Below are 17,705 nucleotides of genomic sequence, written 5' to 3'. Positions count from 1 at the left end.
CTCTGCTCCCACTGCTCCACCCACTACTCCCTATGCTTCACCTGCTGCTCCCACTGCTCCACCCACTACTCCCTCTGCTTCACCTGCTGCTCCCACTGCTCCACCCACTACTCCCTCTGCTTCACCTGCTGCTCACACTGCTCCACCCACTAATCCCTATGCTTCACCTGCTGCTCCCAATTCTGCATACACTGCTCCACCCACTACTCCCTCTGGTTCACCTGCTGCTCCCACTGCTCCACCCACTTCTCCCTCTGCTTCACCAGCTGCTCCCCCTGCTTCTCCCACTGCTCCACCCACTACTCCCTCTGCTTCACCAGCTTCTCCCTTTGCTCCACCCACTACTCCCTCTGCTTCACCTGCTGCTCCCACTTTTGCTCCCACTGCTCCACCCACTACTCCCTTTGCCTCACCTGCTGCTCCCACTTTTGCTCCCACTGCTCCACCCACTACTCCCTCTGCTTCACCTGCTGCTCCCACTGCTCCACCCACTACTCCCTCTGCTTCACCAGCTGCTCCCCCTGCTCCACCCACTACTCCCTCTGCTTCACCTGCTGCTCCCACTGCTCCACCCACTACTCCCTCTGTTTCACCTACTGCTCCCACTGCTCCACTCACTACTCCCTCTGCTTCACTTGCTACTCCCACTTCTACTCCCACTACTCCCTCTGCTTCACCTGCTGCTCCCACTTCTGCTCCCACTGCTCCACCCACTACTCCCTCTGCTTCACCAGCTGCTCCCCCTGCTCCACCCACTACTCCCTCTGCTTCACCTGCTGCTCCCACTTCTGCTCCCACTGCTCCACCCACTACTCCCTCTGCTTCACCTGCTGCACCCACTTCTGCTCCCACTGCTCCACCCACAACTCCCTCTGCTTTACCTGCTGCTCCCACTTCTGCTCCCACTGCTCCACCCACTACTCCCTCTGTTACTCCCACTACTCCACCCACTACTCCCTCTGCTGCTCCCACTGCTCCACCCATTACTCCCTCAACCTCACCTGCTGCTCCCACTGCTCCACCCACAACTCCCTCTGCTTCACCTGCTGCTCCCACTGCTCCACCCACTACACCCTCTGCTTCACCAGCTGCTCCCCCTGCTTCTCCCACTGCTCCACCCAGTACTCCCTCTGCTTCACCAGCTTCTCCCTTTGCTCCACCCACTACTCCCCCTGCTTCACCTTCTGCTCCCACTTCTGCTCCCACTGCTCCACCCACTACTCCCTCTGCTTCACTTGCTACTCCCACTTCTGCTCCCACTACTCCCTCTGCTTCACCTGCTGCTCCCACTTTTGCTCCCACTGTTCCACCCACTACTCCCTCTGCTTCACCTACTGCTCCCACTTCTGCTCCCACTGCTCCACCCACTACTCCGTCTGCTTCACCTGCTGCTCCCACTTCTGCTCCCACTGCTCCACCCACTACTCCCTATGCTTCACCTGCTGCTCCCACTTCTACATACACTACTCCACCCACTACTCCCTCTGCTTCACCTGCTGCTCCCACTGCTCCACCCACTACTCCCTCTGCTTCACCTGCTGCTCCCACTGCTCCACCCACTACTCCGTCTGCTTCACCTGCTGCTCCCACTTCTGCTCCCACTGCTCCACCCACTACTCCCTATGTTTAACCTGCTGCTCCCACTTCTGCATACACTACTCCACCCACTACTCCCTCTGCTTCACCAGCTTCTCCCTCTGCTCCACCCACTACTCCCTCTGCTACTCCCACTGCTCCACCCACTATTAATGGAAGATTAAACAGATATAGAACTGTGACAGTAGAATTCCAGTAGAAAACAATCGGACACTGATACGTCACTAAAACAACAAAAAAAAACTTCATGACAATTTGAGAGTCAAAGACTTTTTCTACTGTTTCTTCTTCAATATTATAAATATAAACAGATACAAACATGTGAAAACTTACCTTACCAAGGTGCTAGTGGTGAAATGGAGAACATGTCTGACTATGGATCAGAAGGTTCAAGTCCTGGCTAGCTTGAAAACCCTTTAGGTAACTTCACAGACAACATTTCCCTTGTTGTTGTTAGAACCTTCACATTATTCTACAATAATCCATGCAGAAGGTTCCAGGTCTCTGTAAAGGACAGTAGACCCATCCAAGATGGCTCCTGTGTTCCATCCTGGTTGCAGAATATTTTCATTGATATTTTCCAGTCTTGATTGGGGTCAGAGCACTGAAACACTGGGATTAAAGTGCTGGATGACGTCTCCATGAGCATGGACACGTCCACTGTCTCACTTTGACTCTGACTGGGTCTTAGTCCTGCTTTGGACACAGTTGACCACAACGTCCTGCTGGACCCACTGGAACAATGGTTGGAACTTCTGGCTCTGCACTCAGTGGCTTTAAATCCTCCTGGCAAGATGGCCGCTATTCTGTGTCAGCAGCTGATTGTGAACGTGAGCAAATCACTTGTGGGGTTCCTCAGGGCTCCATCCTTGGTCCCTTTTAGTGAACATCTCCAGCTCCCACTGGCTCAGATCATGGAACATTACAACATCTGTTCTCAGAATGACCAGACGACACTCAGCTCTATAGCTCAGTGTCAGTGAATGACCACACCCCCTTATACCGGCTGAGGAAATGTAGAAATGAAATGAAGGAGTGATGAGTCAGCACTTTTTACAACTCAACCCAGAGAAAACTCAGCTCATTGTTTTTGTCCCCAAAGAAGAAAGGTTAAAGTTCATTGCTCATCTTGACTCCAGGTCACTCAGGACATCAAATCAGGCAGAAATCTGGGTGGAGTTCTGGACTCCACCCTGAAATCTAACAGCCACAAGAACCAAATCTGCTTCCTACCGTCTGAACAATGTTGAAGAATCAAAGGATTTCTGAGCAACAAGATTCTGAAAAACTTCTTCTTGCATTTATTTACATTAGTTAGATTATTGTAACGGAGTGTTTACAGGCCTCAGGACAAAACCTGTCACACAACTACAGCTCATCTAGAACGCTGCAGCCAGAGTCCTCACCAACACAGAGGGTGGAGCACATTACACCAGCACAAAGGGGGTGGAGCACATTACACCAACACGAAGAGGGTGGAGCACATTACACCAACACAAAGGGGGTGGAGCACATTACCCCCATGCTCCACCCTCTCCACTGGCTGCAGAAGGGTAGAGGTTTACTCAGTGTTCCTCGAGTCAGAAACAAACAAGGTGAAGCAGCTTTCAGTTCCTATCTCCCCACCTGTGGAACAAACGTCCTGAACACCTGAAGACTGCTGACACACTCACCTCTTTTAAATCAGGACTTAAAACATTCCTAGATGCACAGGCTGTTAAATAAACAATAGAATCTACTTACTTAGTAAACTAATCTTAATACATCTCTTACCTTTTTATTATACTTTTCTTCATTATTTGTTTTAATGTACATCTTTCATTTCTTCTAAAGTTTTAATGTACTTCTTTATTCTGTATTTCTTTAATTTATTTGTAAAGCTCTGTGAATTGCCTTTTGTTTGAATGGTGCTTTATAAATAAATTTGCCTTGCCTTGATCTGAAGGTGGAGGTCAGAGGAGAGTGACATCATGGAGGCCAGAGGAGAGTGACATCATGGAGCCCAGAGGAGAGTGACATCATGGAGGTCAGAGGAGAGTGACATCATGGAGATCAGAGGAGAGTGACATCATGGAGGCCAGAGGAGAGTGACATCATGGAGGTCAGAGGAGAGTGACATCATGAGGTCATCACCAGAACTCACATCTGGACATCAAAACAGCCTCCATGGTTGTGAGGGTCAGAGTGTGTCAGAGTGTTGGAGAGGGATGGAGACAGATTTGTAGGAGACCACAGTGGAGACCAGACTGATAAAATACACTTTGATCTGTTTATTAAATGTACAATTGAAATATTTCAACAGGACGTTGTAAAAAGGCTCAGTGGACTTCATGTTTTATCCTCAGTCACTAGAGTTGGAGGCGGTGGGTGAAGAGGAGCTCGTCTGTCTGCAGCACCAGAGCGTCCAGAGCGCATGGCGGTACCAGAGCATCCACAGTGCAGCTTTACACACGGCTGTCACCGCTCTATTTATGTGCTCACTTTGAAATGAGACTGATTGTTCCACACCTTGTCACAGTCGATCATCAATCAGTTCTATCCACCGCTCTGGATCATTTGGAAATGAAAGTCTGACAGATGATCATCGTGCTGCAAATTCAGGATTCGGCCTAAAGTCTCAATAAAGAAACATCTAGAACACTTCAGCTCAATAAAGAAGAATCTAGAACACTGCAGCTCGGTAAAGGAACATCTAGAACACTGCAGCTCGGCTCTTTCTGATTACCTGGATCAATAATTCTACTATTTTTATTTATTCACTTGTTTTTTATTCTTACTTCTTCGGTCGGTCGTCAACAAAATAAAACAAGCATGAGCAAAGATTGACAATTTAAAGAATAAAACGGTTTAAGCTGAAGTTAAACACATATTTCTCCTAACCCTATTAACAAATAAAAATACAAGATGTAGCAAGACCTCAAGATATGTAATGAGATTCACTGTATGAGATGAATCTGGTTCAATTCACCATTTGAGTGTTTTTAGGAGAAAATCATGAAATGTGTCGGCGTTGCTGTTTGAAAGCTCCTCAAAGTGAATAAAACCCCGATTCTGTTGGTTGAGTCCTTTTGCTTCTTGAAGATGTTGCTGGTTGGTCTGGGAGGAGGATTCTCACACACAAAGTCAAAACCTCTTTGGAAATTTTACACAAAGGATCATGGTTGATGGCCAAAGGGATCGTCCGGGAATTGAACCCGGGACCTCTCGCACCCTAAGCGAGAATCATACCCCTAGACCAACAAGCCGACATGATGAAGAAGCTAAAGGACTCCAGTGATGTCATAAATAATTCAGGAGATCAAGACTCTGACACTGTCAGGTCACACATGAGTTAAAGGTAGTAAATATGGTAAAGGTTTAAAGGTAAAACCTGCTGTTAAGAGTTGCTAATGGTATTTTTCTGTGTACATTGTAGTTCTTACGGTGTGTTCACCTGCAAGGCTCAATAAAGTTGAGAAGCATCAGTTTGAGAGAGCATCTTTTCTACCGGGGCTGCTCCAGGCTTCACTGATCCACAAAGAGGAGCAACTGTTGGCATTCCAAAAGGACAGTCAGGAGGACTGAATACATTCTATTAAAGTACTTTGATCTGATCTACTGAAGACTCTGATCTTACCTTTAACACTAAACAAAGAGATTCACAATTCAAGTGTTAAAGTGCAGAGAATCTCACAGCAAATCCACAATGTGAAACATCAAATAGATCCAACTGTCATTGAACACACACACACACACACACACACACACACACACACACACACACACACACACACACACACACACACACACACACACACACACACACACACACACACACACACACACACACACACACACACACACACACACACACACACACACACACACACACACACAAAGAGTGGTGGAGGGGCTTGTCAATGTAACTTGAGTCCACTGAGCTCAGCTGTTAGATCACATGACCTCTCATGCAGCATGAGCATTGGTTGTTCAGTGGTAGAATTCTCGCCTGCCACGCGGGAGAACCGAGTTAAATTCCCGGCCGATGCAACATCAAGTTTTAATCGTCATCAATAATCGTCATGTGTGTGTGTGTGTTTTACACCCCTGAGACACTAAGACAGACAGGCAGCAACATCAGCATCTCCTCGTTAGTATAGTGGTGAGTATCCCCGCCTGTCACGTGGGAGACCGGGGTTCAATTCCCCGACGGGGTGTGAGAGGCTTTTAGTTTAGTCATGGAGAACCATTGGGTTCAAATCAAGAACAGACTTTCTACCAACCACCTCCTTCCAGATTATCCTGCCGTGGCAGACATGAGAGTGTAAAAGCCTGGTTCCACCACTGCACCTTGAAGTACCTGGATTTCCAGGAAGTTGATGTGCTTGTTAAAGTTTTAGATCAAAGAGTGAGACACACTTTGATCTGTAACTTAATGAGTCTTTATTCCAGGAGGTTCTGGACCTTCAGTCTTTCTAATCATTGATTGATTCAACTTGTGTTGGAACCAAAAGAACAAACAAGAACATTTTCATCTGTGGCGATTCAAACATCACTTCTAGTAACAACATTTCATATCTATGGTCCAAATCCAGCTTTTACACATTTTACACCTTGAGCCTCCTCCTGCACACATCCTGCACCTCCTCCTGCGCCTCCTCCTGCACAAATCCTGCACCTCCTCCTGCGCCTCCGCCTGCACACATCCTGCGCCTCCTCCTGCGCCTCCTCCTGCACACATCCTGCGCCTCCTTCTGCGCATCCTCCTGTGCTACTTCCTCCACCCCTCCTCCTCTTTCTCCTCCTCGTCCTCCTGCACACATCCTGCCCCTCCTTCTGCGCCTCCTGCTAGACAAATCCTGCACCTCCTCCTGCGCCTCTGCCTGCACACATCCTGCGCCTTCTCCTGCACTCATCCTGCGTCTCCTCCTCCACCCCCTCCTCCTGCACACATCCTGCACCTCCTTCTGCACCTCCTCCTGTGCCTCCTTCTCCACCTCCTCCTGCACGTCTCCCTGCACACATCCTGCTTCTCGCCTGCACTTCCTCCTGCAACTCCTTCTCCCCCTCCTCCTCCGCCTCTTCCTGCACACATCCCGTGCCTCCTCCTGCACACATCATAAGCCTCATCCTGCGCCTCCTCCGGCACCTCTTCCTGTGCCTCCTCCGGCACCCCTTCCTGTGCCTCCTACTACACCCCTCCTCCTCTTCATCTTCCTCCTCCTCCTCTTCGTGCACACATCCTGCAACTCCTCCCTCACAAATCCTTCGCCTCATCCTGCATACATCCTTGATCTCATCCTACGCCTCCTCATGCACCTCCTCCAGCACAATCCTGTGCCTCCTCTTTCACCCAGTCCTGTGCCTCCTCTTGCACCCCCTCCTGCACACATCCTTCGCCTCCTCCTGCACACATCCTGCGCCTCCTCCTGCGCACATCTGGCTGAGGCCTTCCTGATCTAAGAGTAAGTCTCCAATGTACCAGGAGCAGAACTGATGACACTGTCTCATTACTTGCTTATTTGAGGAGGTATATCCTCCCAAACCTTTGAAAGTGGCAGTACATCTGACACCAGGTAATGCAGCACTAAAACTGCACCAAAGGAGGTGCTGTAGCTTAGATGGTCAAAGTACCTGTCTAGTAAACAAGAGGTCCTGGGTTCAAATCCCAGCACTGCCTCATAACATCAATTCAATGGATCTTTATTTATATAGCAGGAAGTGAAACAAAGTCATTTGTAATTTCTTTTTACTGTGAGAAACTCATTATGTACTATAAAGTTACAAATCCTCCAATAGCAGTTGTACTTTCACGTTCATTTCTTCAAGGTCGGCCATGACAAATGTTTTCATTTACTTTTGTCAGGATGTGGTCATTCCAGGAGCTCTGTCAAGGCTGTCAGGAGTCCTGATCTCCTGCCTTATTTAGGACAATCAGTTGCAGTTCAATTCCCAGATGAGCCCTTAGAGTGACCATGTCGTTCCATGATCAGTCCCCAAATAGCAGGTTGAACCCACACCAGAACGCTCCGAGGAATTTATTTCAGATTGTGTCGATGTAATAATAGAGATGAGACATAAAATGTGGTTCTGATAGGTCCAGATCTAGTCTCCTACCCCGCCTCACTCTACTCTGGCCTCAAAACTTCATTTTATCAAGGATTTTAGAAAAACTGTTGCTTCCCAGCTCATTTCTTTGATGGATTGAAATCAAACCTTTGGGACATTTCAGTCTGGTTTCCTGCACATCATAGCTCTGACACTGTGCTGGTTAAGGTCACCAACCATCTACTACTTTCAGCCAATAATGACTTGTACTTCTTTTTAATCCTCCTTTACCTTCGCTCAGTATTTGATACAGTCAATCATAAGATTTTAATCAACCCTCTGAAAAATCTTGTTGACATCACTGGTGTTGCTCTTAACTAGTTTTCCTGGTATTTATCAGACAGATCATTTTCTGTTCAGCTTGGAGAGACCTCTTCCTCTTGTGCTGCTCTTTATTGTGGTGTCCCTCAAGGCTCTGTTTTGGGTGGCCTTCATGTTAACTTTCATTTTGATGAAGACGACACACAACTGAACTTCCCTATAAAGCCTTGCTCTACGGACTCTGCCTCTATCCTGTCCTGCCTGACAAAAGTAAAGAACCAAAGTCCAAAAACTTTTTACAGCTGAACGGTTTAAAACCTGAAATCATTTTGATCGCCCCCAATGGACCCAGTTCTGGTGGTTTTAACAACCTTTGCTCTAGTCTTGGTAGCTCATTGAGCAATGTTTGAAAAGAGACCCACAATTTAAGTGTGATGTTCGACTCCGACCTGTCCCTTGACTGTCAGGTGACCAAGGTAGTCCAATCCTGCTTTGCTCAGCTGAGACGACTAGTCAAGACCAGGTCATTCCTCTCCCCAGCAGACCTGGAGAAAGTAATACATGTCTTCATCTGGTCCAGGCTGGATTACTGTAACTCCCTTTATTCTGGCATCAGTAGGCTCAATGTTCAAAGACTGCAGCTGGAGCAGAATGCTGCTACCAGGTTTTTAACAGGCACCAGGAGGAGGGACCACATTTCACCAATCCCTTCTTCCTTTCACTGGCTGCCTGTCAGTTTTAGAAGAGATTTTAAAATGCTACTGCTTGTTTTTAAAGCCTTGAATGGTCTGACTCCTCCAGATATCAGAGACCTGTTATGATAATAATAATAATTACTTGAGGTTTGTATTTCCAGAAGAAAATGCAAGTGCGAATGCTGAAGGTTGAATAAAGCTGATCTCCTTTGATCTATGCATCTCCAAGGCTCCAGTGCTGAGGTCATATCAATGGAGATGTTCAGAGCAAAGATTTTCTCCTGCTTTGATCTGCTCTGATCTCCATGAGGTGCCTCTCCCATCTTCTTTGTATGAGACATTTTTTTTCAATTTATTCAGAAACAGTTAAAGATATAAAAAGCAAACAACAGAGCACTTTTTTTTAAAAGAATAACTCAAAATGATTACAATGAAGAGTAATACGTTGACCAGTAAGAAACAAATAAAAAAAGTACATTTCGGCACTTTGTGGGTTAATTTTTAACATTTTCCTATAGACTGCACCAGTCCTGATGAATGTGCCAAATTTGTTGAGAATGTTTAGGGTCAAATTTGGGTTCAATGTGGTCAGGAGAAGAAAGAAAGAAAGAAACACTACAGATGCAATAGGGTCCTCGCCTCCAGGCAGCTTCCCTTCTGGGCTCAGTCCCTAAAAAAAAGGTGCACAGAACCCAGTGTCCAGTGATGAGGTTCTAGAAAGGGAACAACAAATGGACTCCAGAGTCTTACTGTGTAACTTTTATGTTCACATTGACAACAGCTGGAATGGCTGGAAGGGGCCGTTCCCAGTCTGAACCTCATGGTTTTCAATAACAACACTAAAAGGTTTCACTCTCCCTGTCAGGGAATTGAACTACAGTCTCCCACGTGACAGACAGGGACAGTATCCACTATACTAACAAGGAGATGTGTGTTCAACCACTGTCGAAGACACCGAGAATTAGAGCTAAAACATTTGCCCTGTGTGAGGCTCAAACTCACAACCTTCAGATTATGAGACTGATGCGTTGCCTACTGCACCAACGAGGCCTGGAATACTTTTTTAATGGTTGTTTCTTCATGTCTATATACTTTATACTGCACAGAACTATGCTAGATAGAATTTATGACATGAAATATTCAAACTCACAACCGTTAACTCAGACAAGGCAGGATAGTTACATTTGCTCCTTATTGATGACGATGAAAACTTGATGTTGCATCGGCCGGGAATTTAACCCGGGCCTCCCAGGAGGCAGGCGAGAATTCTACCACTGAACAACCACTGCTCATGTTGCATGAGAGGTCATGTGATCTAACAGCTGAGCTCAGTGGACTCAGGTTACATTGATAAGCCCCTCCCCCACTCTATGTGTGTGTGTGTGTGTGTGTGTGTGTGTGTGTGTGTGTGTGTGTGTGTGTGTGTGTGTGTCCTGTGATGGACTGGTGAACCTGTCCAGGTGTCTCCTCCCTGCTACCCTGCACAGGATGAAGTGTAATAGAAGGACTGAAAGAGGATTTGCTTCTTAATGTCAGTAGAATGATCATCAGCCACCAACTAAGAAAGCAGGACTTCTAGTCCAGGATATACGGTAATGAACAATAGAAAACATTGTACCGGGACTGAAACATGTTTATCCTGATTGATCACAGAGTAAAAGAAGGTTAAAAAAGGTTCTGTAAAGACAGAAGAAATCAATGGAAGCACACATGTGTGTTCTTTAGAGACTGAAAGACAGTAGTGATGTTACAAGATAAATATCATTAAAATATGACTGATAGTCATGAGAGAACTGGAACACGCATGAGCAGCACACGGCAGAGCAGAAGATTCAGCAGAGCGGCTCCTACATAGTTCGGCCAGAAGGAGCTGGAAGAAGGAAATTTTGTTCGGCAGGACCCACTGCTGAACTTTCGTCTGACAGAGCCTTTACTCTCCGGCCCCTCGGCTCTGGAACTCAGGCAGGAAAACTCAATATCCTGTCCAAGCTCGGTCCTGGAGGGCCGACGTCCTGCAGGGTTTAGCTCCTCCCAGCTGCAGCACACCTGATTGCAATGAAAGGCTCGTTACTGTTCTTTTTCACAACTTTGGTGATGACGTCATCATTAGATTCAGGTATGCTGAAGCAGGCGGAGAACTAAAACATGCAGGACACCAGCACTCTCTGACACTATAGCCCCGTTTCCACAGTGCCCCTTGGTACCGGTACCGGTCAGGTACCGGTTACTATCCGTAACCAGACCCGTATCAGTGCCGCGTTTCCATTACACGGGTAACGGTTTGAAATGTAGGCGGGGTTATGAACGGCCGCGTAATCACGCAGGATGTGACGCCATTACGCAGCGGTCAACGCGGGAGAACTCGAGGAACAAACATGGAGGACTATGAGATCGTCGTGTGTTTTCTTCTGGATTTTTGCTTCCTTGCAAAACCGGAGAGCCGTGAGCAGGAGAGCCGTGAGGAGGAGAGGCGGGAGGAGGAGGAGAGATGGGAGGAGGAGGAGAGACGACTGCGGGAGAGAAGAAAGAGGCGACGCAACCGGGTAACTGTACTTTACTTCAGTGAAAATATAGAGCATACTTTTACTTTCACCCCATGACGTTTGGCCGCGATTATCTGTAGTTTTTACTCCATTACATGTCTAAAATGCACATCATGATTAATCAGCCATTAAAATGTCACCCTCATAAAAATGTTGTTTTTTCAATAGTTACTACTAGTAGTTGTTTTACCGCTGCAGAAGCCATTTGTACTTACTTTAGTTTATTGTACAGTTATTGGGAAGAGATAAATTTCACCTGTAATTATGATTATGTCCTTTTCCCCTTTTTTTATTATTTTAAAAGTGTTTCCAATTGTCTTATATCACTGGCTTTTAATTAAGATTAGATAAGATATCCTTTATTTATCTCACATGTGGAGAAATTTGCAGTGGTACAACAGGATAGTAAAAAAGAAAGAAGCACACACAGCAGAAACTAGAAAAAGTTAAAAATACAATATAATAAAATAGAAATAGATTGATGTTTAAATGTGTATAAATGTGCTGTTATGTCTCTCAGGTCATCCTGGCAGCGCTGCAACAACACCGCCACAGGCCTACAAGTTGGGCTGTCACTCGAAGCAACGACTGGTGGGAGAGGATAGTGCCTTGCTTCACAAGCACACAGTGGCTGCAGAACTTCTGGATGTCTGAAGAGACCTTTCGCTACCTGTGTGGGAGAGTGTGTCCGGCGATGTCCTAAATGCATGAAGTATTTGTAAATAGAGCTGTATATATTTGAAGAACCTGTTTAGTGTTGTGTTATTTCAAAAACCTGTTACTGTTACCCGAGGTAGTTTTGTTTTTCTTGTTCTACTTGTTTCAGGCTGCATTAAATCTGCAACACTGATCTTTGCGCCCTTGTTGTCCATCTACAAACCAAACAAATCAGAAAGCTCACTGCTAACAACCCCATACAAGTTTTTCTGAAAGTGTCTGACAGAAAAAATTATCTGAATTGTAACAAGTTTTCATTTCATTTCAAACTGTTCCTCACAAAATACGGCTTAATTCACACCACAGTCAGAGTGGAGACCTCCAGCACATCACAAGTGTTGACCAAAAAGTAGATGCGCATATTGGGGTGTGAAAAAACTATTTATTTGAACATATTATTTACATATTTGAACATATTATTTACATATTTGAACCGGCTATTCATTTGGCCCTGTGCCACGCTGGGCTCTCAGGGCCTGGGCAAGCAAAGCCACCCCCTGGCGCCGTTCCTCCTGCCTCTCCTCCTGGCGGGCCCGGACCTCCTCCAGACGTGTACGCTCCCGCTGCTCCATCTGCTGGCGCTGAAGCTCCCGGTTGAGGTGTGCCTCCCGCGCATCTGAGGCCTGCATCTCCCTCAGGAGCTCCGTCAGGTGGTGGTGTTGCTGCTCCCGCCTCCTCCTGCCTAAACAGCAAACGGCGAAAGAACTTTGCATTGGACAGTAACAATATAATAATACATTTAATTTGGCAGCGCCTTTCACAGTACTCAAGGACACTTCACAGAAGTATAAATATACAAAACAGTGAATATGCAGCTTGAAACGTCACATGTGGATGTGTGGGAAGACACTGCCAGGGTGGAGCCTATCACCTCACTGCTCTGCACTTTAATTGTTTGATCATAATCTGTTGTTGAGTGACGTTAAGCATGAAAATAATAATATAAACATCCAGCTGCAAAAACAGCAGAAAATATATCAGTACTCTGCATCATTTGTGCTGTGCATTGTTAGGTATTTATCACAGTATTCAATGTAATGGTGCATGTATATACTTCTACTTAACAGAATACCAGTACTGCAATAACAACATGTAAAAGCTACTCCTTACCCGGGCGCTGCTGGAGCGACACATTCCCAACCCCTGGACGAGGTGGTGGCGATGCAGGTGATGGGGTTGGGAGTGACGGTGTGCTGCACCGCCCCTCCACACTACTGGGTCCAGGGGAGGTGAAATCCTCACCCATCGACTCACTTCCTCCTGCAGAAATGTAAACAAACCACACGTTCAGACTGCGCCGATAACTGGGGCTGAAGCTCACTAGCTAAGCCGCGTGGTAAAGCTAACTAGCATAGCCGCATGCTAAAGCTAACAGGCTCGCGCCTCGCGTGAATACAAAAAGCATGGATTTCAGAGTTTAATAACTTACCATCTCCCTCCACCAGAGACTCCAGCAGGGCCGTGGCGCTGTCCAAACCGGCTTCTCTTCCCTGACTGGCCGGTCTGTGGCCATAAATTTGGTCCATGGCGTCCAACCACCGCCAGTGCAGGACTTCTACTAAAGCCGTTACACCTCATCCTCTCCGACACCGCCCTGAAGGTTTTCTCATTCCTTACTGCCCCGTCTAGCTCTTTTTGAATTTGCTCTTCTCCGATTATGGAGAGGAGCAATTGCACTTCTTCAGTCGTCCAAGGATCCATTCTTCACTTTCCTTACTGATTTGAAACGGCGGGCTTGCCGGTAGAGTAGCGGTTGGGTTGTCACAGACCAATCAGCAGACGACAGTGTTGAAGCTCCTCCCCCTCATATCCGGGAGGTTGCGCCTGGTATCCCAAACGGAGGGGTAGCGAGGGGTAGCGAGAAATGGTTACCAATGGCACCTGTTGGTATCGGTAACTGTGACAGTGGAAACGCACACCAAACGGTTACCACAGGTCCTGTACCGGAACCAAGGGGCACTGTGGAAACTGGGCTCATATGACCCAGTTATGTCATTTCAGCCGCCACTCCCCTCCGTGCAGTCCTGTTCACAAATTCAATAAAGTCCTGTATTTTCTCCTTCCCTCTCCAGCAGAGCTTTTCTAAGCACTTTGTCCTGCAGAGTTCACGTCCCTGTGGCATCAGGAAGAATCATTTCAAGTCATTTCCAGCAGAAACTGCAGAGCGAGGGATGACCAATGTCCAACAAGTTGTTGTGTCCTGCTCTGGTCCACGTCTCGCCTGTCCGTCAAGCATAAAACTGCCTTAACTCTCTATTAATCTACTTGCTGCTGTTGATGTCAGACATAAAGCTTGGAGATGCTGGGGATTGAACCCAGGACCTCATACATGCTGAGCATGCGCTCTACCACTGAGTTACATCCTCTGTTTTCTACTTTGTTAAGCTGGATTGATTTTTCAACTGAATGAGCTCATAAAAGACAAGTAGGAAAACCGCCCAAGGCTCCGCCCACTTTCAAGTCTCCGTCCTTTCGTGTTTTGTCTTAAACATTGTGGTGGAGGCAGCGCAGTGTTTTTATCTGCTCTATAAAACTACCATAAAACATGACAAACTACGCTGCTACCAGGATATTAAAGTGGAAGATGAAAACTGAGCTGATGATCAGACGAGGCTTCATGTTGCCTCATCTTTTTTTTAATTTGACCAGAGAGAACGATATAGAAAGTGGACTGAGTGGCCAGAGAGAAAATAATAATAACGTGGGAACGAGATAATAAGTCGTTACCTCAAATTAATAAAACGAGGGAACCAGATCATTTAATCTCTGGATTGACGAAGGGAGAGGTCTGTATGAGGCAGCAGGGGGCGCTCCGCTATGAGACGCTCCACAGAACTTCTTTATAATAAAGCAAACTGTTTGGTTCATCAGTAAGTACTAAACAAACTACAAACTACTGTAAATGAAAGCTATGTAAATAAATTATCTATATTTGCATCCCCATCTCATCTGGACAAAGAGAATGTTTTATTTGGAATAGTTCTCGTCGACAGCCTGCAAGACCCAACTTTTAATGTTTTACTGATGATGGGGAAGTTTTTCATTCACAAAAACAAATATAAGAAGTCCAAGCCAAATTTAAACTTTGTTCACAAAGAGCTTTGTCTGTATTTTAAATCTCTTCAATTTATGAAGAAGAAAAATAGTATAAGATTATATAATTTTGTAAAAGAATGTAAACTCAATGAAAACCCAGAGTTTATGTTTTGTTTTTTTCTTTTTGTTTGTTTGTTTTCAGTTTTATCTTATTGTTGTTTAGTTGAAGTGTGTATGTATTTTATGTTGGATTGTATTATCCAAGTTAGTATCATTGTCTGGAATGTTTGTTAAAGTTTAATTTAGATTTTTTTTTATAAAAAATCCGGAGTGATCACGTGACGTCAGACCGGAAACAGGAAAAGGAGGGGCGGAGCAGCACGAGTGACGTCAGTTCGAGGAGCGTTCAGAGCCACACAAGTATTGATCAATACTACTAACCTTTCCTGTGGATATGTGGATATTTCAGATGGCCCCGCCCACCACTACTGTTTGGAGCTTGTTGGACTCTCTCGGCTGTGTTGTCGTGTCTCACAGAGGAAACATTTCATCTCCTGCAGCAACAAGGAGTTCAGTTCAGGCTTTGGGAGAGTTTGAACCAACGATCGTCCAGCACGAGGAGGAGGTTGATCGTCAGCGCAGACTGCTGGAAACCATCTGGAACCCTCAAATCCAGCTCCACAGAACAGGGATGGAAAAGTGGGAATGAACACATGAATGTGACTGGAGCAGGATCTCCATTGTTCTGACTGGGTTTGGTTTATCCACCGCACACAGAAGCAGGGTTTGTGTCTCTGGAGGGAAACTTGGATTGAACTCAGACTTTTTTATACATTTCCTGGTTTGAATCAAAACACAGAAACTAGAGAAGAAGATCTAGAATCACCTGGAACTCCCTGACAAGACATTGAAACAAGGTTAAAATAAAGATATGAGCAACCATTGACAAAACATGGAGGGTATTTTGTTTCTGGACGGTTTTCAACCTGTTCTATGGAGTATTTTTTAGGTTGTCTACGTTGTGACAATATCACACACAGCAGCAGCTTAGTGAGGAATATTAGTGGTTTGATCTCAGTTTTTAATTTCTACACTAGATATTTGAAAGGAAATGATCAGTGTTTGATCATATTTATTTAGATGTTCAGTAGATTTTTCCCTTTTCATAATATTAGCTCATGAGTCATGTCATCTTGCTTGAGGTCCTTAATGATCATAAATGATCGCTCTATCTAGTCCTGGGTGGATAAACAATTAATGGAACTATTACTACTATTGTCCCACATGAACTGCTCAATCAAGTTGTGGACATTGACGTTTTGTGAAGATTCATAAATCAACATTTAAAAGCAGGACGTCTCATTATCACTTCATCTCAGGTAGCATGGTAAACTGCTGACACAGTGTTATGAGAAGATGAGAGAAGATGAGAGAATATATCATCTAGAAATAGTTCATCCTAAACAGTCCTTGTTAATCCAGCAGCTAAAGATTCACATCAAGCAGTAAGAGAACGACTGGAGGAGCTTTAGACTTTAGACTTTAGACTTTAGACTTTAGACTTTAGACTCAGCTTTATTAATCCCTTGGGACGACTCCGTCAGGGAAATGTAAGTTCCAGCAGCTTAATAGAAGAGGAGCAGCACACATCATGGAGGCCAGAGGAGAGTGACATCATGGAGGCCAGAGGAGAGTGACATCATGGAGGTCAGAGGAGAGTGACATCATGGAGGCCAGAGGAGAGTGACATCATGGAGGTCAGAGGAGAGTGACATCATGGAGGCCAGAGGAGAGTGACATCATGGGGGTCAGAGGAGAGTGACATCATGGAGGTCAGAGGAGAGTGACATCATGGAGGCCAGAGGAGAGTGACATCATGGGGGTCAGAGGAGAGTGACATCATGGAGGCCAGAGGAGAGTGACATCATGGAGGCCAGAGGAGAGTGACATCATGGAGGCCAGAGGAGAGTGACATCATGGGGGTCAGAGGAGAGTGACATCATGGAGGTCAGAGGAGAGTGACATCATGGAGGCCAGAGGAGAGTGACATCATGGGGGTCAGAGGAGAGTGACATCATGGAGGCCAGAGGAGAGTGACATCATGGAGGCCAGAGGAGAGTGACATCATGGAGGTCAGAGGAGAGTGACATCATGGAGGCCAGAGGAGAGTGACATCATGGGGGTCAGAGGAGAGTGACATCATGGAGATCAGAGGAGAGTGACATCATGGGGGTCAGAGGAGAGTGACATCATGAGGGTCAGAGGAGAGTGACATCATGGAGGTCAGAGGAGAGCTGCAGACGGACGTCAGACAGGCTTGGTGTGGGACTCAGACTGAGAGGAGGCTGCTGCTGTAACAGAATCTGACAGGCACCACCGTCTCAGGGACACTAGGTGGAGCTGGTGAGTCCCTCCAAATGACTCCCAGGAGAAATAGCTTGTGTGTGTGTGTGTGTGTGTGTGTGTGTGTGTGTGTGTGTGTGTGTGTGTGTGTGTGTGTGTGTGTGTGTGTTTGTGTGTGTGTCTGGCTGGAGGAGAAGTGAGGATGGAGCAGCCAGCTACTGGTAAAACTAACTAACTAACATGTAGGTGAAAATAGTCCCCCAGCTAGCTCAGTAGGTAGAGCATGAGACTCACAATCTCAGGGGTAGTGGGTTCATGTCCCACGCCGGGTGTCACCTTCCCGTGGGCTCACCACCTGCAGGAAGGTTCTTAATCGGTGCATTGTGACCTGGGTGGCTGTTCTCAGACTGTCACCCCCGCGACCCGG

At 46.2% G+C, this 17,705-nt stretch overlaps 3 protein-coding genes across 4 annotated transcripts in view; 1 reads left to right on the top strand and 2 right to left on the bottom strand.

The window, feature by feature from the left end:
* The window catches only part of LOC308120878 (NLR family CARD domain-containing protein 3-like), a 191,272-nt gene that overhangs the window by 110,550 nt on the left and 63,017 nt on the right, over nucleotides 1-17,705 (top strand). The window lies entirely within an intron of this gene.
* Nucleotides 1-17,705, bottom strand: part of LOC308120877 (NACHT, LRR and PYD domains-containing protein 12-like) — a 344,912-nt gene that overhangs the window by 295,449 nt on the left and 31,758 nt on the right. The gene's annotated exons all lie outside the window — the stretch shown is intronic.
* Nucleotides 12,264-13,617, bottom strand: LOC308120885 (uncharacterized protein). Its single transcript, XM_080481785.1, has 3 exons — nucleotides 13,329-13,617; nucleotides 13,010-13,159; nucleotides 12,264-12,581 (listed from the first exon to the last, which is right to left on the bottom strand). The coding sequence occupies exons 1-3, from the start codon at nucleotides 13,423-13,425 to the stop codon at nucleotides 12,337-12,339; spliced, it is 492 nt and encodes a 163-aa protein (XP_080337911.1). The 5' UTR covers nucleotides 13,426-13,617; the 3' UTR covers nucleotides 12,264-12,336.

This window comes from Lipophrys pholis, assembly GCF_963383615.2.
Source record: "Lipophrys pholis genome assembly, chromosome: 15".
Classification (NCBI taxonomy): domain Eukaryota; kingdom Metazoa; phylum Chordata; class Actinopteri; order Blenniiformes; family Blenniidae; genus Lipophrys; species Lipophrys pholis.
This window is presented reverse-complemented; position numbering and strand designations above follow the sequence as displayed.